Below are 25,610 nucleotides of genomic sequence, written 5' to 3' on the forward strand. Positions count from 1 at the left end.
TTCAGCATTTGGAGAGTTTTGACAGATCTCTCAGTTGGGTTCCACATTGGCCCTCATGCGGAGACTGTCAAATTGTTAATTTTAATTGTGTCCAACAATGCCTCCATACTGATGTAGAATGAAAGGTAAAAAAAAAAAAAAAAAGTCTCGTTAAATGATCAGCTTTTGTATTTAAATGGCATTAGTATTATCACAGTACTTGTCCTATGATACAGTCTGAGCTGCACAGAGCTAGCATGACCTGGGGTCCTCATGTGATTTGTTGCAGATATTATTTATGTTCTCAGTTTGGTGTGAATCTGAGATGTCCTTTTGAGTAGGGTAAAAAGTTAATCCCAGAACAAATTATTCTACGATTTAAAAGGACCATATTAAAAGGTTTTTAAGATAAATATTGTCTTGTCCTGAGAATGCACATGTCATTTTCACATTGTTCCAAATAATTTGTATATTTAAGAACATATTAATACAAAGCACAGACCTCATGCAGGGATTGATTAAAGTATTTTTGTTCGTCTCTCATTTATGTGAGCATCTTGCAGCGCTTGCTTTAACTGAACAGTACAGGAACTATGGAGACTAATGAGAAAGGCTGCTGCGCTTTAAAGTGGTGTTGTTGGTGTCTGGCGGGGAGAATTGATTGGGAATGCTTGTGATGAAGTTGGAGCACTCTCACAAGGCCGATCAGCAATCATCATTAATACGTGGCACAGCTAAAATAGACATACAAATTAAGTTGTGGAATTGCTTTTGTGGCATTATGTCAGTAGGCAGAATGAATGTGGACCAGTGTCTCTCCATCCCCCCCCCCCCCCCCCCCCCCCCCGCCCCCCGCTTGCTCATTTTCTCTTTGTGTCTCTCTCACATTTCTATTTCACTGTGCTAAAATGTAAGAATTCATACTTAAGGGGGGGGGGGGGGGGGGGTTGTGCGCTTGTCCACAAAATAAATCCTATACTGCCCTTTCAACAAACTCCACATTTCTAACAAAAATACAAATTTGTTTTAAGTTGCCAAATAAGAGTGTAGATCTACACCTGATGTTGCTTTTAGTGTTATTAATGCACCAGCGTTGCTGGTGAAAAGTATGACGACTGAGGTGATGGTAATGATGCAGGCAGTAAAACCATTATGATGTCTTCAGCTGTTAATAAACAGGCTGTTTCTGAGCTACTGTAGTTGACAACGAACATCTGACGGGTTATAATGCATTTCACACCTGTCATACCTCATCAACACCCCAAGATATTCTTGCTATTGTGTATTATTTCCGCCGTGTGTTCCTCTGTCTGATTTCCTCCCACCCTGTCTCCCTTTCACAGATCATGGTGCATAATTTGCACCAGAGCGTCACTTTGTAAATGGAGCACTGTGGTGACAGTTTCAATTTGACAGAAACCCTTTGTGCACTTAATCAGCTGACACTGGTTCCTGATTGCTGTTGCCCTGATGTGCTGAGAAGCATGTCCAGATTGTCCTTTACTCAAACTGACTGATCCCTGTGTATATATCCGTGCTGCAGCCTACACTGCCACCTTGAGGTTTTCATCCTACATAATTACGCATGGGCAGGAAATTGCTGTATTATCTGTGCCACATGTTTAGCACTACACCCAGCTGTTTGGTTTTCCACCTGGAATCTCTTACAGTGATGTGGCATGAAAATGTGACACAAGTGTCCAGAGCGACAATCTGCACCAAGCCTGACCCCAGTCAAGCCTCCAGGAGTGTTTTTAGTTATTGAGGCACTGTATTATCGTGCACCTTGAGCTTCCTCAAGTAGCTTGACTTTGAGTGCAGTCAGCAGCAGACAGTAATGATAGGCTTGTTAAAAGGCCATTCTGCCAACACACAACAACAAACACAAATACATGTGGTCAAGCAGTCCTCCCAACACAGCCCTTTTCATTTTCACTCTGTCGCGTTCACGTAGTGAAAAAGTGATGTTATTATTGTTTTCTTTTCATGCTGCTTTTAAAAAAATCTTCTGCCCCTTTGCTTTCTGGTCTCTCAGTGTGCAGCAGTGCCCCAGTGAGCATGACGATCAAGCCGCTGAACCAGACGGCATTGATGGTGAGCTGGGAGCGCCCTCTGGCCGTTTACCACCCACCCATCACCAGCTACATGGTCTCCTACAGCTGGGTGAAACGGGATGTTGCTGACGAAAAGACCTTCACCAAGACTGGGGACCAGAGCATGGTGGGTATTAGTGTATTATCAGCTGCCACTAACAACTGATCCGAGCAGTTTTTCAGACGTGTCTTCATGGATATGGTTTTAACAGCTCTGATTGGTTTGCAGAGCCTCGGATGTATCAGGCCGGATCACAGGGGGGCTTGATCAGTGACAGTGTGTATCAGAGGTGACAGGTTGTTGTGAACTCTGCACTCAGCTGTTCCTTGATATGAGCGGCCAGACAATCGCCTGTCACTCACCTGTCTGAAAATAGACACGCAGGACTGTCGCAAACATTGACAAGTTTAACTGATCTATATATGTAATGTGTTGGCAAATGTGCCTGTGGCCTCGACTCAGTTTAAGCATTTTCTTTTATTTATTTATTTTAGTCTGTGACGCAGGTCAGTATAGGCTCAGAGATAATGTAGAGCAAAATATATCAGACATGGCAATATAAACCAAATAATGTAAGGATATATAAGGGGTGCATACATTATTGGCAGATAATGGTAAATTTATATCATTATATATTATTCCGATAATCGGATTTATTTCTTAAACACAATTGTGAAATTGTCATTTATCCTATCGATATTGGAGATGAGAAGTAGGTACTTATTGGTAATGACTAGGGAAAAAATCCATATATTTGCAAGTATTTCTTTTTTATTATATTTTTTTCACAATTTAAAAACGTTTGAACATTTGAAAAATACAGTTTGTTTTCAAGCATTGAAAGCGGCTTTTTGAAGACAAACTGTCATCTTTTAGCAACCAACGCAGGCAACTGTGCAAGTGTAGTCCTTTAGATCTTGGGGAAGCTTTTGACACCAGTGATCACACAATTCTGCGTGTGTGCCATAAACATTGAGTTACCACATCATTCCTTCTTGTATCTCTCCAACAGAACATTCACTGTCTCCACAGAAATATATCCTCCCTCTGCAGGAGGTCACACCTACAGGGCTGTTCTTTTTCCACATCATATTTTTCTCCCTGGTCACATATCCTTCCATTTGAGGGAATCTAACACCCAGCTGTGCATCTCTTTTAAAGCACACTGACCCACAGCTGTCTTGACAGTCTGCATGACTAACTCTTTAGATATAAACAGTGCAGGGGCGAAACACTCACCCACTGGTTCAGAGACCTGGGATCAGTTCCCTTGAGGCAGGACTACATCCAGCATGCGTTTCAGTAAACACAGTTATTTGTCATGTGTGGGTAGCGGTGAGGGATCATGCAATGTTGCTGCACTAGTGACTACTACTGGTTGATTGGAGCAACTGCGTAAAGGAGGTGGGATTTGAAGGGATTGATGTCTACCGTTGCACATATTTTATCCTCCCTTCCTTCTAATGCTTAGAAACTAGCTAATGCATGAGCGAATAACTCTTCCACCCAAGAATGTGTTTAAGCTTACTTCACTTGAATATTTAACCTTTACTGTGCAGCATTTTGTATTGCAGTTTGACAGTAAAAAGCTGTTTTTACATTTTTGCAAGATGCAAATTGTGGTACATACATACAGATACACTGAGGATGGGCTATATCAGGGAATTAGGAGACACCTTGTTTTTAGAGGTTATACATTTTAATTTAACAATATTTGCATATTCATAGATTCTTATAGAGAGGAGGAGTACATGTACTTTTGGTGAAATTCTTTATCAGACACATACCATTAGTCCATGCAGTTTGTATGTATCTCTTGAAGGACTATATGGCACTCAGCTTGTGGTGCTCATTGCGCCCAAAAATGAATTTGAAAAACTCAACCGCAATGTCTCCTTGAGGATATCATGTCCCAGTTACTTAAGATAATCCAAAGACCTTGCTGTGAGCAAGGAACTATTGTCTTTCAACCATTGCAAACGTGTTACCAAGGCTTAGAAACTATAGATAAGCAGGTGGAAATGAATAGGCAATCAGGCTTCCTGCAGTCAAGGCACCCCCACAAAATGTAACTAACGCTCCTCAGCTAGAGATATATTAACATGTATTTCATTAATTTAACTCGAACCCTTAGAAGTCCACGTCCCACTGGCAGCTTGTTCAGAGACCAGCCTGCCACAACAGTTCTGTCTGATGTTAAACATATAAACCATCTCACTGCAATTTCAACCTGCTACTCTCAGCATCCTCCTCCAGCTACATGTACTGACCTTTTAGCTCCCCATCAGCCATACTGCTCCCTGAGGTCCTCTGGCAGAGCAGTCGTATCTCTACAGCCCAAGTATTCATGTTCTATATCCTGTGGTCTTGACATGAGGCTCCAGCATTCTCTGTTAGTATCCCCCATGCTGTAGTATACATTGGTTGAGAAACTTAGGCGTCAAATATGAAGTCGTCATTTCTTAAAAACTACATTTGAACCCATAAGTTGACTGGTGAGACTTACTGCTTGATTACTTTAATAGTTTTCAGAATCCCAGTCTTTTAAAGAATGGATAAATACAAATTATTTCTTTGTTGTTTTTATATAATATCTTTATTTTCTGCTTAGAGCTTTGTAAGTTTATGTTGCTGTACATTTATTACAGATGGCTGACTGACTGAAAGAATGATTAATGTGTCCATGAGGTGCTCAATGTGGTTACACTCCATAAATACACTCAGTCAGTCGCAGACAGTTATTTTGCCCACTTCATTTTCAATTTTAATTTTCTATCTGGACACCTTTTTATCTGAATTATTTTTGAGAATAATTAAATCTCCAACACAAGAGGCAATCACCCATCATGTATGAGGGCCATCTGCAAAGTGCAAAGTGCAACACAATTAAATTAGGCAGGAAATGGGTTTCAAACTGCATCAAACTTATTGGTCATACTCTGTTGACAGAACAGTGCCTTAGCATAGTGTGTTTTCATTTTGGTCAGTATAAATTAACAGCATCCACAGTTTGAAATGTATTTTCATTTACCCATTTAAACATTATTTACAACATGTTTGTAAGTGGCCTTAAGTGTACATGTATGTGCATCTTTTATTTTGCAGAAAGCCGTCATCACGAATGTGTTCCCTGATGTCCTGTACCTGTTCAGAGTGCAGGCCGTGTGTCATCATGACCTGCGCAGTGATTTCAGTCAAACTCTGCTCTTCAGAGGTATCTGGTCAAAACCCTCCAGCCATCGAGTCATCATTTATTCTTGAAGAAAAACTAATTTTGACACATGAAATGTATTTTTAAGTGCCTGCTTGCTCTTTTGTTTTACAGCGAATACAACAAGAATATTTGAAGGGTCTCGTATTGTGAAAACTGGGATGGTGAGTTGACCAGAAGATGCCAGTGAAAATAAATTGTTGCTCGTTCGTAACATGCATGTGGTTCTCTTGGATAACAGTTTGTTCTCTGCCTATATCTGTCAGCCCACAATTTCTCCAGCGTCCTCGGCGGACATGGCTCCCATCAGCTCTGGTTCCTCTACTTGGACGTCCTCTGGCATCCACTTCTCCATTGTCTCTATGGCAACAGGGATGGGCCCCTCCTCTAGTGGCAGCCAGGCCACAGTGGCATCGGTGGTGACGAGCACCTTGCTGGCAGGCTTGGGCGTGGGCGGAGGCGTCATCTCTTCTATGCCCAGCTCTGTTTGGCCCACGAAAGCGCCCCCAGCCACGCAGAATCCCACCCGTCCATCCATCGTGCCTGCAAAGTCCAGCACCGAGCAGGCAGCACCCCAGGGCCCCGAGACAGACAGTCCGTCTGAGGAGAAGCAGGCCGCGCATGAGGACGAGGAGGAGGAGAAGGAGGGGGAGCGAGAAGGAGAGCAAGAGGAGGGAGAGGATGAGAAGAAGAGAAAGAACAAGACTGCCCCTGATAATGAGGAAAAGCAAGCCAACAGCACTGTGGTCAAAGAGCCTTTAATCCCCGCCCCCGCATCCACAGCCAAAGAGAAAGGAGAAGGGCCTACAGTCAAAGGCACCACGGTACCCACAAGCTCTGGTGACGATCAGTTGGTCAACATAGAGGAGAATCCCACAGATGAAAATGTGTTCTCCACTGAAGAGCCTCGTAATGAAACTGCCGAGATGCAGATTCCCCAGAGCTCCACACTGTCTCCAAAGATCAGTAGTGATGGCAAGAGTCCCTGGCCTTTCTTAGTCCACACTGGTGAGCAGACCTCTCACTCTCACACAGATATGACACAATATTGCTTGTTGCCCCTGCTTCCCAAGCAGACAAGTCCCTTTTAAATTGGCTGCCAGGGTCTTTTCCTTGTTGTCAGCTATCATAAAATAAATCTGTTAGCACTACCAAAGGTTATTGAGCCCAACGTAGCATGAAGAATACATTGATTTAAGACGGTGGTTACTATTTGAGTCAAAGATAAAGCTCCAGGCTTTTGTTACATTACAACACAGAGGCCTGAAGGCAGAAATAAGGCATCTGCCATAAGGATTCTGCCTCGAGGAATCCCCTTTTAGCACATTTCAAAGAGTTTGCTTCGAGAGACAGCATTTTGAAGATTTTTTTGCCTCGATGTTGTACCCTCACAATATTAGATGTTGGTAATAATGTTAGTGTGATTTACCATGAAAGACCTATGGGTTTGTTATTCATCAAAGGTATATTTGAATAAATATGAATCTCTAAATATTAAGGTGCAGGTTTACATTAGATATATAATGAATTATGGTGAAAGAATTAAACCATTTCTGACTACTCACAGTGGGAGCTTGACCCTGTATGCTAATACACCCCTCCGCTCCACTCACGGATCTGACCTGGAGACACGAAATAAAGCGCCAATTTTCACAAAGTGTATCTCATTTTACTTGCCACCAAAAAACGTTTTCCATCGGAGTCATTTGAAACATGCTATGATTTGATAACGGTCCTGCACATAGGCACTTTAAAGTTGGCAAATGAGCTAGTGTAGTTCAGTAGAATATGTTTAAACGTGTATTTATGTGCCTGTGTTGCGTTCCAGACAGGACCATTTTGTCCAACGTGACCCGGACCCCTCACCCGGGGATAGGCAGGATGGTGTGGATCGTCCCCTTGGTTGTGGTGTCTGCTCTCACTCTGCTCTGCCTCATAATGCTGCTGATTGTGATGATCTACTGGAGGTGAGTTCAGGGTACCAAATGTCATTTCAGATGGGGCATTGTAGGTCTTAAAGTTTGGTAAAACAATTAAAATCCATCAATCAATTAAGTTGTATTCATATAGCACCTTTCAAACATAACAACTCAAAGTGCTTTACAAATGATTGACACGATGAAAATGGAGAGAAGATGAAGAGACTAATAAGCAATATTCTCGGGACTACAGATGAAAATAGCCTCTTGGCTTACTCTGCTGTATTTACTGAACTGTTTTTATTAATGTGCACTGTACCCTTATCAAATAAACCATTTATTTAATAATAATAGAAACCATAAACTAAAAGTATTGATATTTTCTTAGTTCCCCTGAAAGCTGTTCCAACAGTTTAGAGCATCGTAGCTAAAACCAGCTTCACCAAATGTGTTTAGATAGAAACCAGAGGATCTGGGGAGCCTTACTGGTTCGTAGTGCCTTTTTAAAACAATAAAAGATAACCAGAGAAGACATAACCAGTGTAAAGATTTTAAAATAGGCGTCATATGTGCTCTGTCATTACATGAAGTGCTCATACATACAGAAATGCCTCATCTTAATAAGGGCATCACTGATGCCTTCCTCAGTATGAAAAACTAGCTGTCTCTAACCCACACTGGCCCCTCCCATAAATCTCACATTAGTTATCTGACAAGCCTACATGCATGTCTGAATTTTCCAGTCAGTCTGCTCCACATTCAGACCCGTCTAGTTTGGATGTGTCTGTTTTATGCACATGCATGCATGGGTGCGCGTCAAACTTAAACAGTCTAGTAGCGAGACTGCTTTCATGCCTGGGTGTCGTAAATCAGGCCCATCACCCACCTGGGTGAGGGTCAGGAGACCTGGAGGCACGGCAGAGCCAGCAGGGGTCCCAGCTGTGTCTTCATCTGCTGGGCTAATTTCCAGCAACGCTATTGGAGCCCCTGAAATTACACAGACCAGACCATGGGGGATGGTTAATGAGTTACAGATAGCACTATGGACCATATCCTCAGCTGGTCCCATGCATATTTACTGTCTGCAAAAGGTCTGTTTCTGGTTGGGTAGCATTTTCTTTATTTACAGCCGGAGATTTATTTCTACTTGAAATGTGTTAGTTGCATTTCATAAATTATTTCTCGAATGACATTTTTCTAAGTGTGTCTGCAGCAAATTTATGGGCCAACAAAACCGTACTGTGGCATTTTGTGGTGTCAGACAATACAGGAGTGTGGTATAAATAACAGCCTGGTTATCGGCTCCGTAGAGGTGTTCAAAAACAGGCCGTTGAAAGCAAGACGACTGTAGCAGATTCAGTCAGTGGACAGATTACTGAGAGTTGTGGTATTTGAGTAGAAGAGCAGGGGCAGCTTTGAGATTAGAAATGGCTATCGCAGCTGTTATTGTGACAACTCTTGACAGTTCACAGACAATGCTTGCTTCCTCTGGGGAAAAGACCATGATGAAAGATGAAATCAAGCCATTCACACTCGCTTCACTCTTCAAGCTCTGCCTAGTCTCTCTTGGTGACAGTGCAGCTATTACAGCCGGTATGTTTCTCTGCTCACAGATGTTTTGGTCATTAGCAACTTAATATCACAATCCATCATTTACATTTTTTATTTAAAATGTATTCAGTTGTGCATCTTTTGAAGATGAATTGCCTTGTCCTATTTTTAGCTGGTTCATTTTCACAGTTAGTCTACAATGGAATTAATTGCTTACAGTGCACATCTGGACACCTCATAGGCTCGAGGTGTTTGTTGAAAACCAGCAGATGTTCAACTGAGAAAAACAGTTGTTAGTGACTCATTGCTGCTGACACCGGTGTTGAATGGGATGCACCTCTCCACTGACATCCATGCAGAAAGCCTATTTCATCCCAGTCGCATTCCCCCAAAAGCAAGATCATGGAAGAGAACAAGAGAGGGGGTGTCGACTATGCTGTTTAGTTAGCCGCACCACATCTGCACCCACAGGGGGGCCATTGGATTGGGAGGCTGTGACGGTGACGTAAGCCAGAAGGGGGCTCCCATCCCTTTTTGTTTTTCACCCTCCCCTTTCAGTCTTTCTCTCTTTTCCTCTCTCTTTCCCTCTCTCTTTCTATATTTTTTAAATACAATTCAGCCATTTGTATCGTCCCTCTCTATGCTTTGCTTTAACTCTCTTGAAGAATGACAAGCATCTGCTCTTTCCTCTGCGTCAAGTACAGGTAGGATTAAACCTGGGAAATGCTGGCACTGGGTTGAAACACGTCTTACATACAAGTCTTGTATGTGCATTTATTCGTATACATTGTCTGTGAATAAGGAGGGAGAGGAGCTGTGCAAGTTCAGGACCTAAAAAACAATCACTGACAAACAGTCTTTGTTTTTCAGGAAAAAAAATTAAGAACCAGATTGTTTTTATTCATTTATTTTATTTAGACAACATCGTAATAATAATGTGTGTTGTGCTCAATTGGGGAAGGACATCTTCAATGTGGAATGTTTTAGCCGAAAAATAATTTATCTTTTTACAAAACTGTAATATCCACAGACAGTTGAGTTAGATATTCTCTAAAAAGCATGGCTGCCTTCAACATTGATATTACAAGTTTTACAGTTTTTCCGTCTGTAAACTTTTAATGAACTGTGTAAAACTAAAAATATGCAAGAAGCTGCACAAACATGTTATCCCTCTGCATAAGATAGATATAGATGTATACTTTATTCATCCCCAAGGGGAAATAAGTTAGCAAATGTCAAAAGTTTCACCTGGTCTCGATGATGACATTTTCCCAATATAAGTTTTAATTTGAACATTGGTGCATTGAGCATCATCTACTGGCAGCAATCACACACTTATTCTCCAGAAAATAAAATTGAGTTGATTTCAGTGTCCTCAAGTGGAGTGGGATTTTTTGAAAGAGGTGTATGTTGACCTCAAGAGAGAATCTGTGTTCGGATAAGTTGTTTTCCGTTTGAGTAAAGAGCTAAATTTGCCGCTGCTCTGTGTTGCTGCGAGTTGTTTACCTTTCCCCACTAAGACTGTTTCCAGAAGCTGCTCCATGTGCGATCAGCTGTGTCCCACTCACTCTGGGGTTTTCATTAGCGGTTTTCTGTCGTTCCCCACCGTGTCATTCTACAATATTCAACTTGTAGATGATGTTGTAGACAGACCGGCTCTGAGCACAGTGTGATAACGACTCCCTAATAGACTTCACTGTGGCATATGAGTGTTCTTCGCTCTGTGTCCCTGTAGGAGGTTTTTCCAGACAGCTCACTTCTATGTGGAGGAAAGCAGCTCTCCACGGGTAGTGGCCAATGAGAATATACCAATCATCCCTATACCAGGTGAGTCATATTTCTTTCATTATACTCAGTTTTCTTGATCACTGATTCCCAACTAATGTCACTTTTTATATGGTACATGTGTGGTACTTGTATACTGCAGTTGCTTTGCCGATTTATGGAATAACTCAAGAAATTGGAACAAATAGAAATTACAATGGAATACATAAACCTGCATCCTCATATAAAGTCTACAATACAGAACACATTGTTTAAGAATGTTTAAAAGTGAACAAACAAGCAAAGAAGTTGAAACAGTTTGCTAATTTAAAGTAATAAATGGATATGATGAATGGCCAACATAGATAGATAGATACAAGTGATGGTTAAATAGTAAAAAAAAAAAGTTAGTTGAAAGTAACTGATAGATGTTTAAAATAGCTAGCTAAAAGTAATACAAGAAACAGCTGAAATAAATAAACAGATGAAATATTAAGCTTAAATTAATGCATAGGCATTTAAAGGCTTAAAGTATGTTTTAAATAACAGGACTGTGGGTCTCTACATGGACAAAAAAGATTAATATTAGCTGTTTACAAAAAAGTGAGATTTTTAAGACTGAAATTAAACATGTAAAAGTGATCTGGATTGACTTTAAGTGATATATGCTTGTTGATAAAGGACACATCCACAAACCACCATCAACTGTTTTCAAATGGTTTTCTCTTTTCGCACAGTTTCTAGTAATTTACATGACTCTGAGACTGTCGGAATTGTATAACTGGCCTTTTTTCGCCTTTAATGCCCCAGGCGGCAGCGCAGTGGCAGCTAGTCAATATCAGACTTTACGGCTTTCACAGCTCGGGGACATTTCAGGGCTGTGATATCACAGTTAAAGAGCTCAGTAGATGCCAGTATTGACTCCACATTCATTAGGCTTTTATTGGTTGTCTTTTTCATTCTTTGTGCCTTTCTCGATTCTTCCCCTTTTCTGCTTTCCTCCAAAGAAACTATGGCAATTTTCTTCCAGCACATATATTCTGCATGACTGACCATGTGCTTGATTGAAGTTGAAAATGTGCAAGAAAATGAATTTCATAGAACAGTGGCTTCACAGGCTCAGAATTTAGATCACTGATCTTAATGGATATTTGTCGGAATTGTAATGTTTTAAGTACAAAATGACAGGATGGGTTCGTTGTTAGAAGCATTTATATTGCAGGGATATTATGGGACATGCAAGAATACATGTGAACATACCTCTGTACAGTTAAAGAAAAGAACAAATGTAAGGCCTAATCAGCCTTACTTCATTTCAATTTCTAGCCCCTAAAGCCACATTTCAACCAGAACCCTTCGGATGAACTGATTAGACTGATCAGTGACTCTTGACACTAATAGAGAGGAGGACATTCTGATAAATGAACAGATTAACAATCCAGAATGAACCTCTACGCTGTGTAACCACTGAAGCAAGTAAGAGCCCTAAAAGCCCCAGCTGTGAGGGTGTAGTAGTTAAGATATTTGAGAGTATCAGCAGCAATGACAGCTGGGTCCCCTGCCCCATTGTCCCAATGTGATGGTGATCAGCCTTGTCAAAGATGCCTCCTGTGTGATTTAGGGCTGATTTGACTCAGATGAGACAGATGCTCTTGCCTATAAATGCTCGAAATACCAAATCTAAATATTTGTCAGAGAGGTTCTTTCCTTTTACATTTAATTTTAACATTTGTGCCTGGTTGCATTAGAATAATAATCAAATAATAAAAGGTCAATCACATTGGTTACCAAGTATTGCAAAAACATTTACACATGTACACACATTCTCAGAATGTTGGCTAGAAATAAACCCTAGTAATGCACTACGAACCACACACACACACACACACACACACACACACACACACACACACACACACACACACACACACACACACACACACACACACACTAATGGACACTTTGCTAACTGTTCTGTTTGTCCTGCAGACGACATGGATGCCATCCCTGTGAAGCAGTTTATTAAACACATCATGGAGCTCTACAAGAACAACCTGCAAGGTTTTTCTGAGGATTTTGAGGTACATGTTTAACCTCACTTCAATAATTATCCGTTTTGATGCATTGTTAACATTTGTTGTATAACTAATGGTGGTTTTACATTGGAGTAAAAAAAAAGAAAAGATGGTTCCGTACAAAGCAAAAGAAATAGGCAGTAGATTAAGTCATGCATCACTTAACTGTACCATAGGTGTTTATTTATGCTCCTGAGTGTCTTAAAGAGCTCATAAAGAAACGATTGATAATGAACATTGTCATAAATGGTGTTGCTGGTTTGTACATGTCATGAGTTTCACTAAATCTTTTGTGGCTGGATTGTTTTCGTGACAGTTCACAATCAGCAGATTAATTAATTAGTGTTTAGTAAAATGAACTATCAGCACTGATTGAACATTAACATCCAATGGTTGTTCTGTTTTCTTTTCCCACCACAACCAAGCCTCTGCTTGGAGATAAACTAAAAATAACCTCCTTTTCCGGTGTTCTCGGTTTGGTTGTTTGGTCCAAAGTTCCAATTACAGCTTTCACAGCAGCCTTCAAGGTCCAGTGTGTATTATTTTAGTAGCATGAGGTTGTGGTGAGGTTGGAGATTGAAACAAACTAAATACCACAAGCGTGTCTCGAGCGAGTGTTTGGTTTGTCCGGTCTGGGCTACTGTAGAAACATGGCGGTGCAATGAAAACACAACGATTCTCAGGTGACAGCATAGTCATGGCTATTTTAATCCATACCCGCTACTAGACACCCCTAAATCCTACACATTGGACCTTTAACGAACCGAAGTGCCCATTTTACTTTGAACTGAACCAAACATGCTGTGATGTGTGAAAGCACCATACAGTTGCAGAAAACAAAGAGGTACTTTTCTCTTTTTTTCTGTGGTTCAGTAAGCACTGATAGACTATTCAGCGCTGTTGATCTCCCCCTCTACTGTGAACACAATGGCTGCAAGTGGGCCTCGTTCTGAACACTGGCTAGAGATTATTGTATGTGTTTGTGCTTGTGTGCAGGGTTACTACTTTTGAGCAGATGGTTGTGAAAGAGACGGAGAGAAAGATCAAAGAGAGACGGGGGTTAATTAAAGAAGGTCTGCCTGCTGGTTGACTGGATGGGAACACATTCTCTGTGTAACCAGGTTAAGAAACAAGGCAAAAGTTTTGCCCCCAGAGGATTATTTCTAATTGGGGTCATTTGATGTGAAGCCTGTGTACATAATTTCCCAATGCTTTGCAATGAAGCTGTGTTGGAAAATGGATTTTAGGCGTGGTGTTGTGAGGAAGAGGAGATGAGGGCTGCATCACTGGAGCCCTGAGTTCAAGCCCCAGTGGCAGAAAGCATCTGCTCCTCTGAAGTGTCCTTGACCGAGGCACTGAATCCCTGCCAGTGGTTATGCTTTGCAGTTAATCCTGAGCTCCTTATGCAGGAAGCAAGTTTGCAAGAAGAATCATTTCCTTTTGAAGAAAAATTTAAATCTGAGTTTTACTTTGTTTCTATAAAAACACTGTAACCGTTAGCGAGGGTAATTACATTACATCTTTCCCCCTTGTTTAATAAAAATCCATCTCTGTATATCTTCTCTCTCCAGGAGGTCCAACGCTCCACAGCAGACCTGAAAATCACTGCAGAACACTCAAATCATCCCGACAACAAGCACAAAAACCGATACATCAACATTGTGGCCTGTGAGTCAGCTGTACAATCTGATTATGATGTCTACTGCTGCACAGTCCAATAATCCGTTCACAACATGTTATCATTCTGACAAATATATCAATTATCTCTCTAGATGACCACAGCAGGGTGAAATTACGAGCTCTGGCGGGGAAAGATGCCAAACATTCGGATTACATCAATGCCAACTACGTGGATGTTAGTGACTAGTTTTCTTTCTTTTATTTATGTTTTGTTTTAGAAAGGTTGTGAAATTCATCTGCAACAAAGACAATTCCTGTCTTGTGTTGTGTGCTAAACAGTTAAAAATGCTGACTTCGTTATTTGTTTAGAATATTGATTTGGGTATCAAAATCATATCAGCGACAGACAGAGCAATAACAATTGTGTATCTATTTTAAGAATATTGATTAATGTATGAATATTTACAATTTCTGTCAGCTGAAGGAGTAGATTTCATGATCTACCTGTGTCAGTAAACGAGTCCTATTACTTATATCAGAGGTTGTGGACTATTGATGGTAAATATATTCCAACACTCTCCTTTTTTAGGGCTACAACCGGCCCAGAGCTTATATCGCTGCTCAGGGACCTCTCAAGTCTACATTCGAGGACTTTTGGAGGATGGTGTGGGAGCAGAACACAGGAATCATCATCATGATCACAAACCTGGTGGAGAAAGGGAGAGTAGGTTCACTTTAAAGTAATTTGCAGGAGTAAAAATATAAAACAAATCCCTTCCAGTATTTGGTATTTCATGTATTGTGTCTGTTGTGTCCTTCAGAGGAAATGTGACCAGTATTGGCCAACGGAGAACAGCGAGCAGTATGGAAACATTGTGGTGACGCCGAAATGCACCAAAGTGCACGCCTGCTACACACTGCGACGTTTCCTTATAAGGAACACTAAAGTTAAAAAGGTAACTAAAAGTCACACTCTGTTTTGTTTGAATTATATTTAAAAAAAATGTATCAGGTTGCTTCAGGTAAGTTTGTGTGTAAAGTCCTTTTTATATTAGATTCAAACTAGTGATTTACTGAACCGGGTTGCACCATGAAAATGTATGATGTATGTCTTAGCTAGTAAAGACTTTAGTCATTTGTAAATAGTTTAACTTTTGTTCTAACCATTTAGAGGTATGGCTTTGTTTTTTTTAATACAGACATACTGGTAAAAAAAAACACATTTTGTAATTAAAGGTACATTGTTGTATTGTTGTGGTATTTAACTTTGTGGTATTTAACTACTTTTATGTTGGGCCCATGATAATATCTTCCAGGTACAGTAAATGAATAGTCTGCATTGTACACTCACCATGGTCACACATCTGCTCTCATGTTGCAGGGTCAGAAGGGGAACCCAAAAGGGAAGCTAAATGAGCGCATCGTTGTTCAGTATCACTACACGCAGTGGCCTGACATGGGAGTACCAGAGTACACCCTCCCCGTCCTCACCTTCATCAACCGCTCATCAGCGGCTCGCGCTGCAGACATGGGCCCGGTCCTGGTGCACTGCAGGTACGGTACTCACAGTATCACCGAGCTCCTGTGCTAAATGAATGTTGCTTTTGAGTGCTAGAGCCTCATATGTGCTCACTTCGTTAACAGCTCCCTTTATGAACCTGCCATTATGCTCATATTGTTTTATGCTCTGCTCCTCAGTGCAGGGGTTGGGCGCACAGGAACATACATTGTCATCGACAGCATGCTACAACAGATCAAGGACAAAAGCACAGTCAGCGTCCTGGATTTTCTCAAACATATCCGCACACAACGCAACTACCTAGTTCAGACTGAGGTAAGATCCCCGAAATAATCCCTTATTTTGTGAAACTGGATTCCTTCTTTTTACATTCAAATTTGTGATTAAATAGAGTTATAAAAGCTGTTGAGTTTGATACTGTGGGCTGAGGTTTATATCACACAATTTAAGACATATCAGAAAGTTTTTTACACTCGCCACAAAAAAGACGAATGTCTATACTGACTGTCCTCAGGGCACAGTTATGTATTTGATTCTATAACTGATGTAGGATTGACGTTGTTTCTGTGTCCTCCTACACATACCATCAGGGTCTGTCCACAGACAGCTCTGTTACTGCGATAAAGTTAAAATAGCCTTCCAACTTCCAAACTGTTTTTAATTCTAATCCAATAGTTTGGTTTAGTTACTTGTTAATTTACAGGTTCAATTCATGAATACAAAATATAATTAACTACTGAGTTTTATTTATTTTTTATGTTTTATTTAGCTACATAACAGTATATAAAGTAATGAAAATGAGCCTCATCGGTTTTATCAGCCTCAATATTGAAGTAATGCTGACTTCATTAAAGCATCCAGAATTCCCAAATGAGCACCTCCATTTGGTACTCTTAAGTTTATTTTGCTTCTGATGCTTGATGTACTTTTACTTGAGTAGAATGTCCAATGCACGGTGTGAATGCAGCACTGAGTATTTCTATACTGTGCTATTGCTACATTTACTTCAGTAAAGTCATTTTGGTGACAATGTTTTACATTTTTCTTTCACAAAGACATGTTTCCCAATTGTTTTATTTCCTAATGCCAGTTATCAACACAGTAGTCTTTTTTCATAGGGTTTTATATATATATATATATATATATATATATATATATATATATATATATATATATATATATATATATATATATATATATATATTTTTTTTTTTTTTTTTTGTATTATTATTTTGTCACATACATTATGCATTTCAAACTCATTCCATCTCAATATCCTCTGTCTCCCCTCAGGAACAGTATGTTTTCATCCACGATGCTCTAATGGAGACCATCATGAGTAGAGAGACAGAGGTACCCGCTTGGCAGCTGCATAGTTATGTCAACAGCATCCTCACGCCCAATTCGACAGGCCGCACGTTGCTGGAGAAGCAGTTCAGGGTGAGTAAAATCTTCTGGGAGTCTCACTGGTACGTTTAGATGAGCTGTCACCATCAGCAGTGTCACCACCGCCAGCTGAAATCAAGGCTGTCTTTGGATCAGAAGCTTGTTAGCAAGATGATGTTGGCTGTACTAAAGTCATGTCTGTCACCCCAGCTGCCTTTTGCAAAGCTTGATGAACGATCAGGAGAGGAAAACTAATAATAATGTCACAATGTCCCTTCCTGCCAATCCTCACATGTTCATTATTAATGTGTAAGACTTAATCCTTGGTTGTCCAAACAACATTGTATCTCCTGATTTTAATGTACTGTGACTTTCAGGACTTAAATCTGATTTGTGATCTTCTGGGCTTTGCTTTCTGTCTCACCAGCTGTTGACTCAGTGCAACGCACGCTTTGTGGAGTGCTTTAGTGCCCACAAAGACTGCAACAAGGAGAAGAACCGCAATTCCTCAGTGGTTCCCTGTGAGTATCTTATCTTTTACCCCGGCGCAGTTGAGCTGAGGTTTTTGGAGAACAGAGGTCATGTTGAACATGTGAAGCTGCTGGAGTCTGCACTCACGGGTGTCAAGAGAGCCGGTTGTAATGAGTTTACATAGGAAGTTATTGAGAATGTGGACACCATTAAAAGCATTTCTACAAATATAATATGTTCTGCTGTTGGCTACTTTGCTTTCATTTTTAGAAATGTAAGGAAATGAGACTCGGCATGTAGTATTTTTACATTTTCCGTTTTTTCAGTCTGTATTATTAAAGACAATCCTTGTTCCAAATGTATAATCTATTTCCATAATCATATAAGTTAATCTTTCTATGCATTCTCTGCGACCCTGACAGGGAAAAGGACTTACTTGTTGCTATAGCAACAGCGAGGCCTGGTAATGAATGTCTGCATTATCAGCCGGTGCGATACCATAGAGGCCTGGGTTTGTGATTTAATGTTTTTTTCTTCTTTTTTTTCAATCTCTGCCTCTCTTCAGCGGAGCGAGCAAGGGTCGGACTCACCACTCTGCCTGGAATGAAAGGAACAGATTACATTAATGCGTCCTACGTAATGGTACAGTTTAATAATCCAGCTTCATCATCCTTGCTCACTTTTGTTTTTTTTATTGAAGAACTATATTGTCAAGTCTTACAAATATTGATGACAATTTCTTAGAAAATGATCAGATAAGTCTGTCAGTTTTTACGGTCATCCATCAGTATGAAAGCGCTGAGCTTTAGAAATACTAACAGCTCACATCTGTCACCTCAGGGTTACTTCAGGAGTAATGAGTTCATCGTTACCCAGCATCCTTTGCCCCACACCACCACAGATTTCTGGAGGATGATTTGGGACCATAATGCTCAAATTATTGTCATGTTGGCTGACAACCAGGGTCTGGTAAGTTACCCTAAAACATCACAATTTACTTGTAGTCTTTATTTTTTTGTTTGCCCATTAGATGTAGAATGTCTAATTAAGGACAAGACTGTAATGTAATTTACAAATAGACGAAAAGCATAATGACAGCTCAACCAGTGAAACAAAGAATGATCTATATAATTCATGAATAAATGTAGTGTAACAGACTTTGTTTAACTCTTTTTTGTCTTTCTTTCTTTGCAGGCTGAGGATGAATTTGTCTATTGGCCGAGTCGGGAGGAGGCCATGAACTGCATAGCCTTTACCGTCACACTCATCAGTAAGGACAGACTGTGCCTCTCCAACGAGGAGCAGATCATCATCCACGACTTTATCCTCGAGGCCACACAGGTACCTGGAGCTCTCCTTCTCCTCTCTTCTTCTTCCTCATGGCCGTACGTAGATTGCTGTGACACGAATCATCACAAGTCAGGTGTTCTTGGCCATTGCTGGTGTTTTGTTTGAAATGCCATGTCACGTGTGTATGTGTGACACTCCGACTCCTCTGTGTCACAGGACGACTACGTTCTGGAGGTGAGACATTTTCAGTGCCCTAAATGGCCCAACCCCGATGCTCCTCTAAGCAGTACCTTCGAGCTCATCAGTGTCATCAAGGAGGAGGCCATGACTCGAGATGGGCCCACCATTGTGCATGATGAGTAAGTGTTTATCTCTATATTGTCCTCTGTCACCATAGGGAAAGTCTACTTGTACCAGAGATCCAGTCATAGACTAGTCCATTGTCCGCTATCATTGTTTTCACCTTGTGAGTCTAGGTGTTGTCTAGAATTTGACAATGCAATAGTGTCACGACCTTGCAAGATGCAATCACAAAACTGCCAGTGTGTAGTTGAGATCAAAATGAAGGCTGAATTAGAAGATGGGTGTAGTTCAAGTAAGGGTGCTGGAGGCAGGGTGGTCAGAAATTGAGGAAGGGGCCATTGGCAAGGCAAGGCAAGGCAAGTTTATTTGTATAGCACATTTCAACAACAAGGCGATTCAAAGTGCTTCACATAAAACCATTAAAAGCATCAAAACATAATGCAGATTTAAAAACAGTTAAGAAAACATTAAAACAGTAAAACATTAAAAAAGTCAAAAAACAAAATAAAAGTAGAAAAAGCAACTTAAAAAATAAAAGTTGAATAAAAGTTGCAGTGCAGTTTAAGAAATAAAATGCAGTAGTGAGATGCAGTAATTGAATCTGGTTCAGTTAAAGGCAGCAGCAAACAGAAAAGTCTTCAATGTGGACTTAAAGGAGCTGAGGGTCTCAGCAGACCTGCAGCTTTCAGGGACCTTGTTCCAGATATGTGGAGCAGAAAAGCTGAACGCTGCTTCTCCATGTTTAGTTCTGACTCTTGGAACAGAAAGTAGACCCGTCCCAGACGACCTGAGTGGCCGGGATGGTTCATAAGGTAGCAGCAGATCACAAACATACTTAGGCCCTAAACCATTCAGTGCTTTATAAACCAGCAGCAGGATTTTAAAGTCAATTCTTTGTTTGGCAGGGAGCCAGTGCAAAGACCTCAGAACTGGAGTGATGTGATCCACTTTCCTGGTCTTAGTGAGGACTCGAGCTGCAGCGTTCTGAATCAGCTGCAGCTTTCTGATTGACTTTTTACAGAGGCCTGTGAATACACCGTTACAGTAGTCAAGTCTACTGAAGATAAATGCATGGACAAGTTTCTCCAGATCCTGTTGAGACATAAGTCCTCTAACCCTTGATATATTCTTCAGGTGGTAGTAGGCTGATTTTGTAATTGTCTTGATATGGCTGTTCAGGTTGAGGTCTGAATCCATAACTACACCTAGATTTCTGGCTTGGTTTGAGGTTTTTAACATTAGTGATTGAAGCTGAGCGCTGACTTTCAATCGTTCGTCCATAGTACCAAAAACAATTACTTCTGTTTTATCTTGATTTAATTGAAGAAAATTCTGGCACATCCAGTTATTGATTTCTTCAATGCATTTAGCCAGCCCTTGTATGGGACTATAGTCCCCTGGTGATATAGTTATGTAGAGTTGTGTGTCATCTGCATAATTATGATAACACACTTTGTTGTTTTTCATAATCTGAGCCAGTGGAAGCATGTAGATGTTGAACAGAAGAGGCCCCAGTATTGAACCTTGGGGAACACCACATGTCATCCTAGTCAGATCTGATGTGTAATTAGCTACCGACACAAAGTATTGTCGGTCCTTCAAGTAGGATTCAAACCAGTTAAGTGCTGCGCCAGAGAGTCCTACCCAGACTTTCAGTCTGTCTAGTAGTATGTCATGATCAACCGTGTCGAATGCAGCACTGAGATCCAGTAATACTAAGACTGAGATTCTGCCACTGTCTGTGTTTAAGTGGATGTCGTTGAAAACCTTAACAAGAGCAGTTTCAGTACTGTGGTGCTGACAAAAGCCGGACTGGAAGACATCGAAACAGTTATTTTTGGCCAAGAAGTTGTTCAGCTGTTGAAAAACCGCTTTTTCCATTATTTTACTTAAGAATGGGAGGTTTGATATTGGTCTATAGTTTTTCAATATATCGGTGTCTAAACTAGCTTTCTTTAGGAGTGGTTTAATAACTGCAGTTTTTAGGGCTTGTGGGAAGACACCTGAGAGAAGGGATGTGTTTACAATTTGTAAAAGATCAGCGGTCATGCAGTGTGAAATATTTTTGAAAAAGTGTGTTGGTAGAATATCCAAGCAGCAGGAGGATGTGTTCAGATGTTGTATAATGTCTTCTAGGCTTCTTTGGTTAATTGAGTGAAATTGTGTCATGATATTTGAATAGATGCTATTTAAAGATGGGGACAACACATATCCTGTGGTTGGTGTGGAGCCACCGAAGTGCTTGTCTAATTTTCTGAATTTTATCAGCAAAATAGGAGGCAAATTGATTGCATGCCCAGGTGGATTGGAGCGTATCCGTTACCGACACCGGAGGGTTTGTTAGCCTGTCCACGGTAGCAAATAAGGCGCGTGTATTGTTTTTGTTTTTGGTTATGATGTCAGAGAAGAAGGCCTGTCTTACATTTCTAAGTTCCAAATTATAATTGTGAAGTCTCTCTTTATAGATACCACAGTGAACCTGGAGATTAGTTTTTCGCCACCTGCGTTCAGCTTTCTGACACTCTCTTTTCTCTATTCTGACCAGTGTGGCATTTCTCCAAGGGGATCTTTTCTTACCCAAGACAACCTTCACCTTAGTGGGTGCAATGGCGTCAATAACATTTTTAACTTTAGAATTGAAGCCATCCACAAGCTCATTGACTGAGATGCAAGAGAGGCCTGGTGTGGAGCAGAATTTCTGAATAAATAGTTCACTGGTGTTTTCAGTGATGTAACGCTTTGTCACAACCTTGGTTTGGACATTTGTGTGCAGGGAGATTGCACTCTCAAAGAAAACACAGGAATGATCAGAGAGTGCAACATCCGTCACAGCAACCTTGGAAATGTCCAGACCTTTGGTGATGATTAGGTCTAGAGTGTGCCCCCTATTGTGGGTGGGACCTGTTACATGCTGAGTCAGATCATAGTTATCAAGGACACCACATAGCTCTATAGACCCTCTGTCCTGGGGATTATCAACATGGATATTAAAATCACCAACAATGACAACACAATCAAAATCAATACAGATTATAGACAGCAGTTCAGTAAACTCATCAAAGAAGGTTACACAGTATTTAGGTGGTCTGTAAATGTTGAGGAATAAAACTTGCGTGGAATTGAGAGCCACATATTCAAAGGAAGTAAAATGACCAAAAAACATCTGCTTGCATTGAAGAGACTCATTATATAAAATAGCAACTCCACCTCCTTTCTTATGCACTCTTGTTTCACTCATGAAACTGAAGTTGGGAGGTGTTGCTTCAAAAAAAAAAAAAAAAATCAAGTTTGTGCCTAATAATGAAATCATTGATTAAAAATGTTTTTCCTGACAGAGACCTGACATTTAATAAAGCTAAGTTTAATTCGTTTAAAACTATATTTGCCCTATTTCTTTGGACAGGCTGACGAGGAATGAATGTTAAATTGGATAAATTTGCAGATTTACTAATGTTTCTTCGCAGCCTGACCTTTCCTTTTCGATAAGTCAGGACAGGAATTAAGAAGGCTAACTTCATACAGGGCCCCGACTGTTCCTGGAGATAATCAGTGGTGTCATTAACCTTGTAGTCCGGACCCAAAAGATATCAACCAATGTCGGGTAGGGGAGATAGAGGATGGTTGTGGAGATGTTGTGGAGGCGGGGGAGGGCCACAGCGCTTTAACTTCGGTGTTTGTGTCAAAGCACTTAGAACCAGTGACGGAGGTCTAGCTGGAGGGATTTCAGCACGGGAAGTGGGAGTGCGGAGGCCTCCCCACTTTACGGCCCTGGTGTGTTCTCATCGCCAGATGGTCTCTACTTTTTGTTTTAATGCTTGATCTGTATTTTAAGGACTCAGAAGTTGCAGACACACAATGACACACACGATCTGCACTAGAAATCTGAATATGAGCCGAGTGAAAGACATATAATCATGAGACCTTTAATTACATTTGATTTGTCCATTTTATAATTTTGCCCTTGCACTAGTAGGATGGAAAACAAGCCACTTAATGTGGAGTGCTCTCCATTGCATCAGGTTTGAGGGTCCTCTGGTGTATGCCAGCACTGAGAATCTACTGGCATCTACCAAGATAATCATAAGTACTAATCTGACGTCTTTTAGAAACCAGGCAACCATAACAATTTCCACAACTGTTCCCAGCTGATGTCTTTCCTGCAGACCTCTGTGCCTTCAGCACATCAGCTGCTGTTACTGAAAGCATCAGCTAATGGAATAGTCTCCGACACTGAAGGCCCTAATAATCAATCACACTTCATCCCTCATTTACCAAGAGCTGTATCAGAATTGGCCACAGACTAAATAACAGGCCGCTCTGTCTCCCCAGCTACTTACACCAGATGCTAATGTGATGGGTAGCTAATTGCTAACAATCTGTGTGGAAGTAGCTGCTTACCTCACACATTTTACCTTTTCATATACTCTAAGGTGTGTTTTATCGACAATTACTTGTTTGTGACAGAATATAGTATTACTTCAGTCTGCAGTTAGTTATTGATGATGGGATCTAAAGACTAAAACTACATACAAGAAAACAAACAAACACAAACAAACACACTTTGGAGGAAGAAAAATGTTCGAGCCCCACCACCCCAACAAAATTGTAACAAAATGGTCCAACTTTTTGTGAATCCTCCATCTGTGCTTTTTCAAATAATAGAATAAAGAAAATTAAACCTGATTTCTCCATCAAACAAAAACTAATAACATGTGCAATCACTTTGTTAGAACAACACAAAATGTATGCAAAATTAACTAATATTTGGCAAAAGATATTACCTATTGTGGCTGCAAATAACCTGTTTCGCACTAAATATATTTTCAAGATAATAACAATAACATTCAACCTGTGCAAAACAAAATGATGCTGATGTGTGAGCCATCACGTTGTATCAGTATTAGTGGCTGCAATGAGCTGCTTTCCTCTACAAATATTTTCAGATTTTAGGTTGTAGATTTTATACGGCCACTCTCAATTCATGCTCAATGTTGAGCTGAGGTCTGTATTCTGTTTTGAGAGACGCAACAGCAGCACACTGCTCCTTAATTACAAAGGATGGGTAAAATGCAGAGAATATTTTCTTCCCCCCATCCCACTGTTTGAGAACCACTGCGTAGGATTTAGCAGGTGTGATTTAACAATGTTTAAGAACAACTGAACAGGAATACATTTTAGACACAAACCTGTCCGACAGAGCTGAATTTGAACATTTCCCCACAGGTATGGAGCTGTGTCAGCGGGCATGCTCTGCGCCCTCACCACCCTGTCCCAGCAGCTGGAGAACGAAGGGGTTGTCGACATCTATCAGGTGGCTAAGATGATCAATCTCATGAGGCCGGGAGTCTTCACTGATATTGTAAGTCTAAGTTCATCAGATAATAATACATCAACTTTGTGTTTTAAAGCTTGTTCTGCTTCCCCCAAGGGGCCAACAAATGAAATTACTACTGCTTTAAGCAACATTTAAGGCTGTTAGTAGCATGCAGAAAAACACAGCACAGCAACCACCGTCACTAGCTTAAATTTGTATGGCTGACATATTGGCAAACAAGCCCACTTTTCATCCAGTAGACACAGAGCATTGTTAGCATTCATTTGAAGTCACGTTTTTCTACAACTGTTGAACATAAATCCAATATTCAGTTCAGATCAACTTTTGACGAAAATATCTGGGGCTTTATCTGTGAAATGCTCCACTTCGTTCACCGGGCACTTGGTAACTTCCTCTTCTTCCATTCAGTGCTGGGGGCAGTGAGTTTTGTTCACACCAAACCATCCACTAATGTTGATGTAAAACCAAAACAATGAGCTAAAAGAGACCCAAATGGTCCAGAGAGGTGCAGAGTTGGTTCATTACTGCCTTTCACATCAGTCATTTCATTCAATGTTTGCATCAAAAATGTTGGTTGAAGAAATGTCACAATCTTTTCAGAGTTCTGTTCCAGGATGTGATCTGTAATGTAAACTTATTGTGTGTTTGTGTTCTTGTGCACAGGAAGAGTACCAGTACCTTTACAAAGCCATGCTCAGCCTGGTCAGTAACAGAGAGTTTTGCCTGAGCCCCATGCACATGGACACTAATGGGGTGGTGGTGATTGCAGACGAGTCGGACCCCGCCGAGAGCATGGAGTCGCTCGTCTGAGGAAGTTCTCACAGGCACTTAATTTGTAAAAACCCGAGAACTTTTCTGAGGCCTTTTTTGCCAGACTATTGATTAAATGAATAACCTTATTACTTTTTATACTGATAAAAGTTTTTGATATTTATGTTTTTGTCATTTATTTCTTGTTTTAAATGTTATCCTGCTGAGCGTTTGCACCTGTTTAAGTTGACGTGAGGAAAAAGCAACTCTGTCCAGTTTGCACTATACTATCAGTGTTACTGCCTATATCCAGTGAGTGAAGACGTTTCACAGTTAAATCGTG

General features: G+C 40.6%; 1 protein-coding gene across 1 annotated transcript in view; it reads left to right on the plus strand.

Annotated features, from left to right (window-relative positions):
• ca16b (carbonic anhydrase XVI b) overlaps nt 1-25,327 on the plus strand; it is a gene marked incomplete at both ends in the record, with an annotated part of 92,910 nt that extends 67,583 nt beyond the window's left edge. Inside the window, 22 exons of the mRNA XM_079218449.1 lie at nt 2,015-2,199; nt 5,179-5,287; nt 5,399-5,448; nt 5,551-6,292; nt 7,113-7,251; nt 9,420-9,458; nt 10,490-10,581; nt 12,508-12,599; nt 14,165-14,261; nt 14,366-14,448; nt 14,803-14,937; nt 15,035-15,169; nt 15,595-15,767; nt 15,912-16,047; nt 17,026-17,172; nt 17,546-17,639; nt 18,155-18,231; nt 18,430-18,558; nt 18,784-18,930; nt 19,096-19,238; nt 24,406-24,541; nt 25,181-25,327. Of these exons, the coding sequence (XP_079074575.1) occupies nt 2,015-2,199; nt 5,179-5,287; nt 5,399-5,448; nt 5,551-6,292; nt 7,113-7,251; nt 9,420-9,458; nt 10,490-10,581; nt 12,508-12,599; nt 14,165-14,261; nt 14,366-14,448; nt 14,803-14,937; nt 15,035-15,169; nt 15,595-15,767; nt 15,912-16,047; nt 17,026-17,172; nt 17,546-17,639; nt 18,155-18,231; nt 18,430-18,558; nt 18,784-18,930; nt 19,096-19,238; nt 24,406-24,541; nt 25,181-25,327 (3,227 nt within the window). The remainder of the gene's footprint in view (nt 1-2,014; nt 2,200-5,178; nt 5,288-5,398; nt 5,449-5,550; nt 6,293-7,112; nt 7,252-9,419; nt 9,459-10,489; nt 10,582-12,507; nt 12,600-14,164; nt 14,262-14,365; nt 14,449-14,802; nt 14,938-15,034; nt 15,170-15,594; nt 15,768-15,911; nt 16,048-17,025; nt 17,173-17,545; nt 17,640-18,154; nt 18,232-18,429; nt 18,559-18,783; nt 18,931-19,095; nt 19,239-24,405; nt 24,542-25,180) is intronic.
• Between the last annotated feature and the right edge of the window lie 283 nt (nt 25,328-25,610).

Source organism: Taurulus bubalis (genome assembly GCF_910589615.1).
Source record: "Taurulus bubalis genome assembly, chromosome: 5".
NCBI classification, from domain to species: domain Eukaryota; kingdom Metazoa; phylum Chordata; class Actinopteri; order Perciformes; family Cottidae; genus Taurulus; species Taurulus bubalis.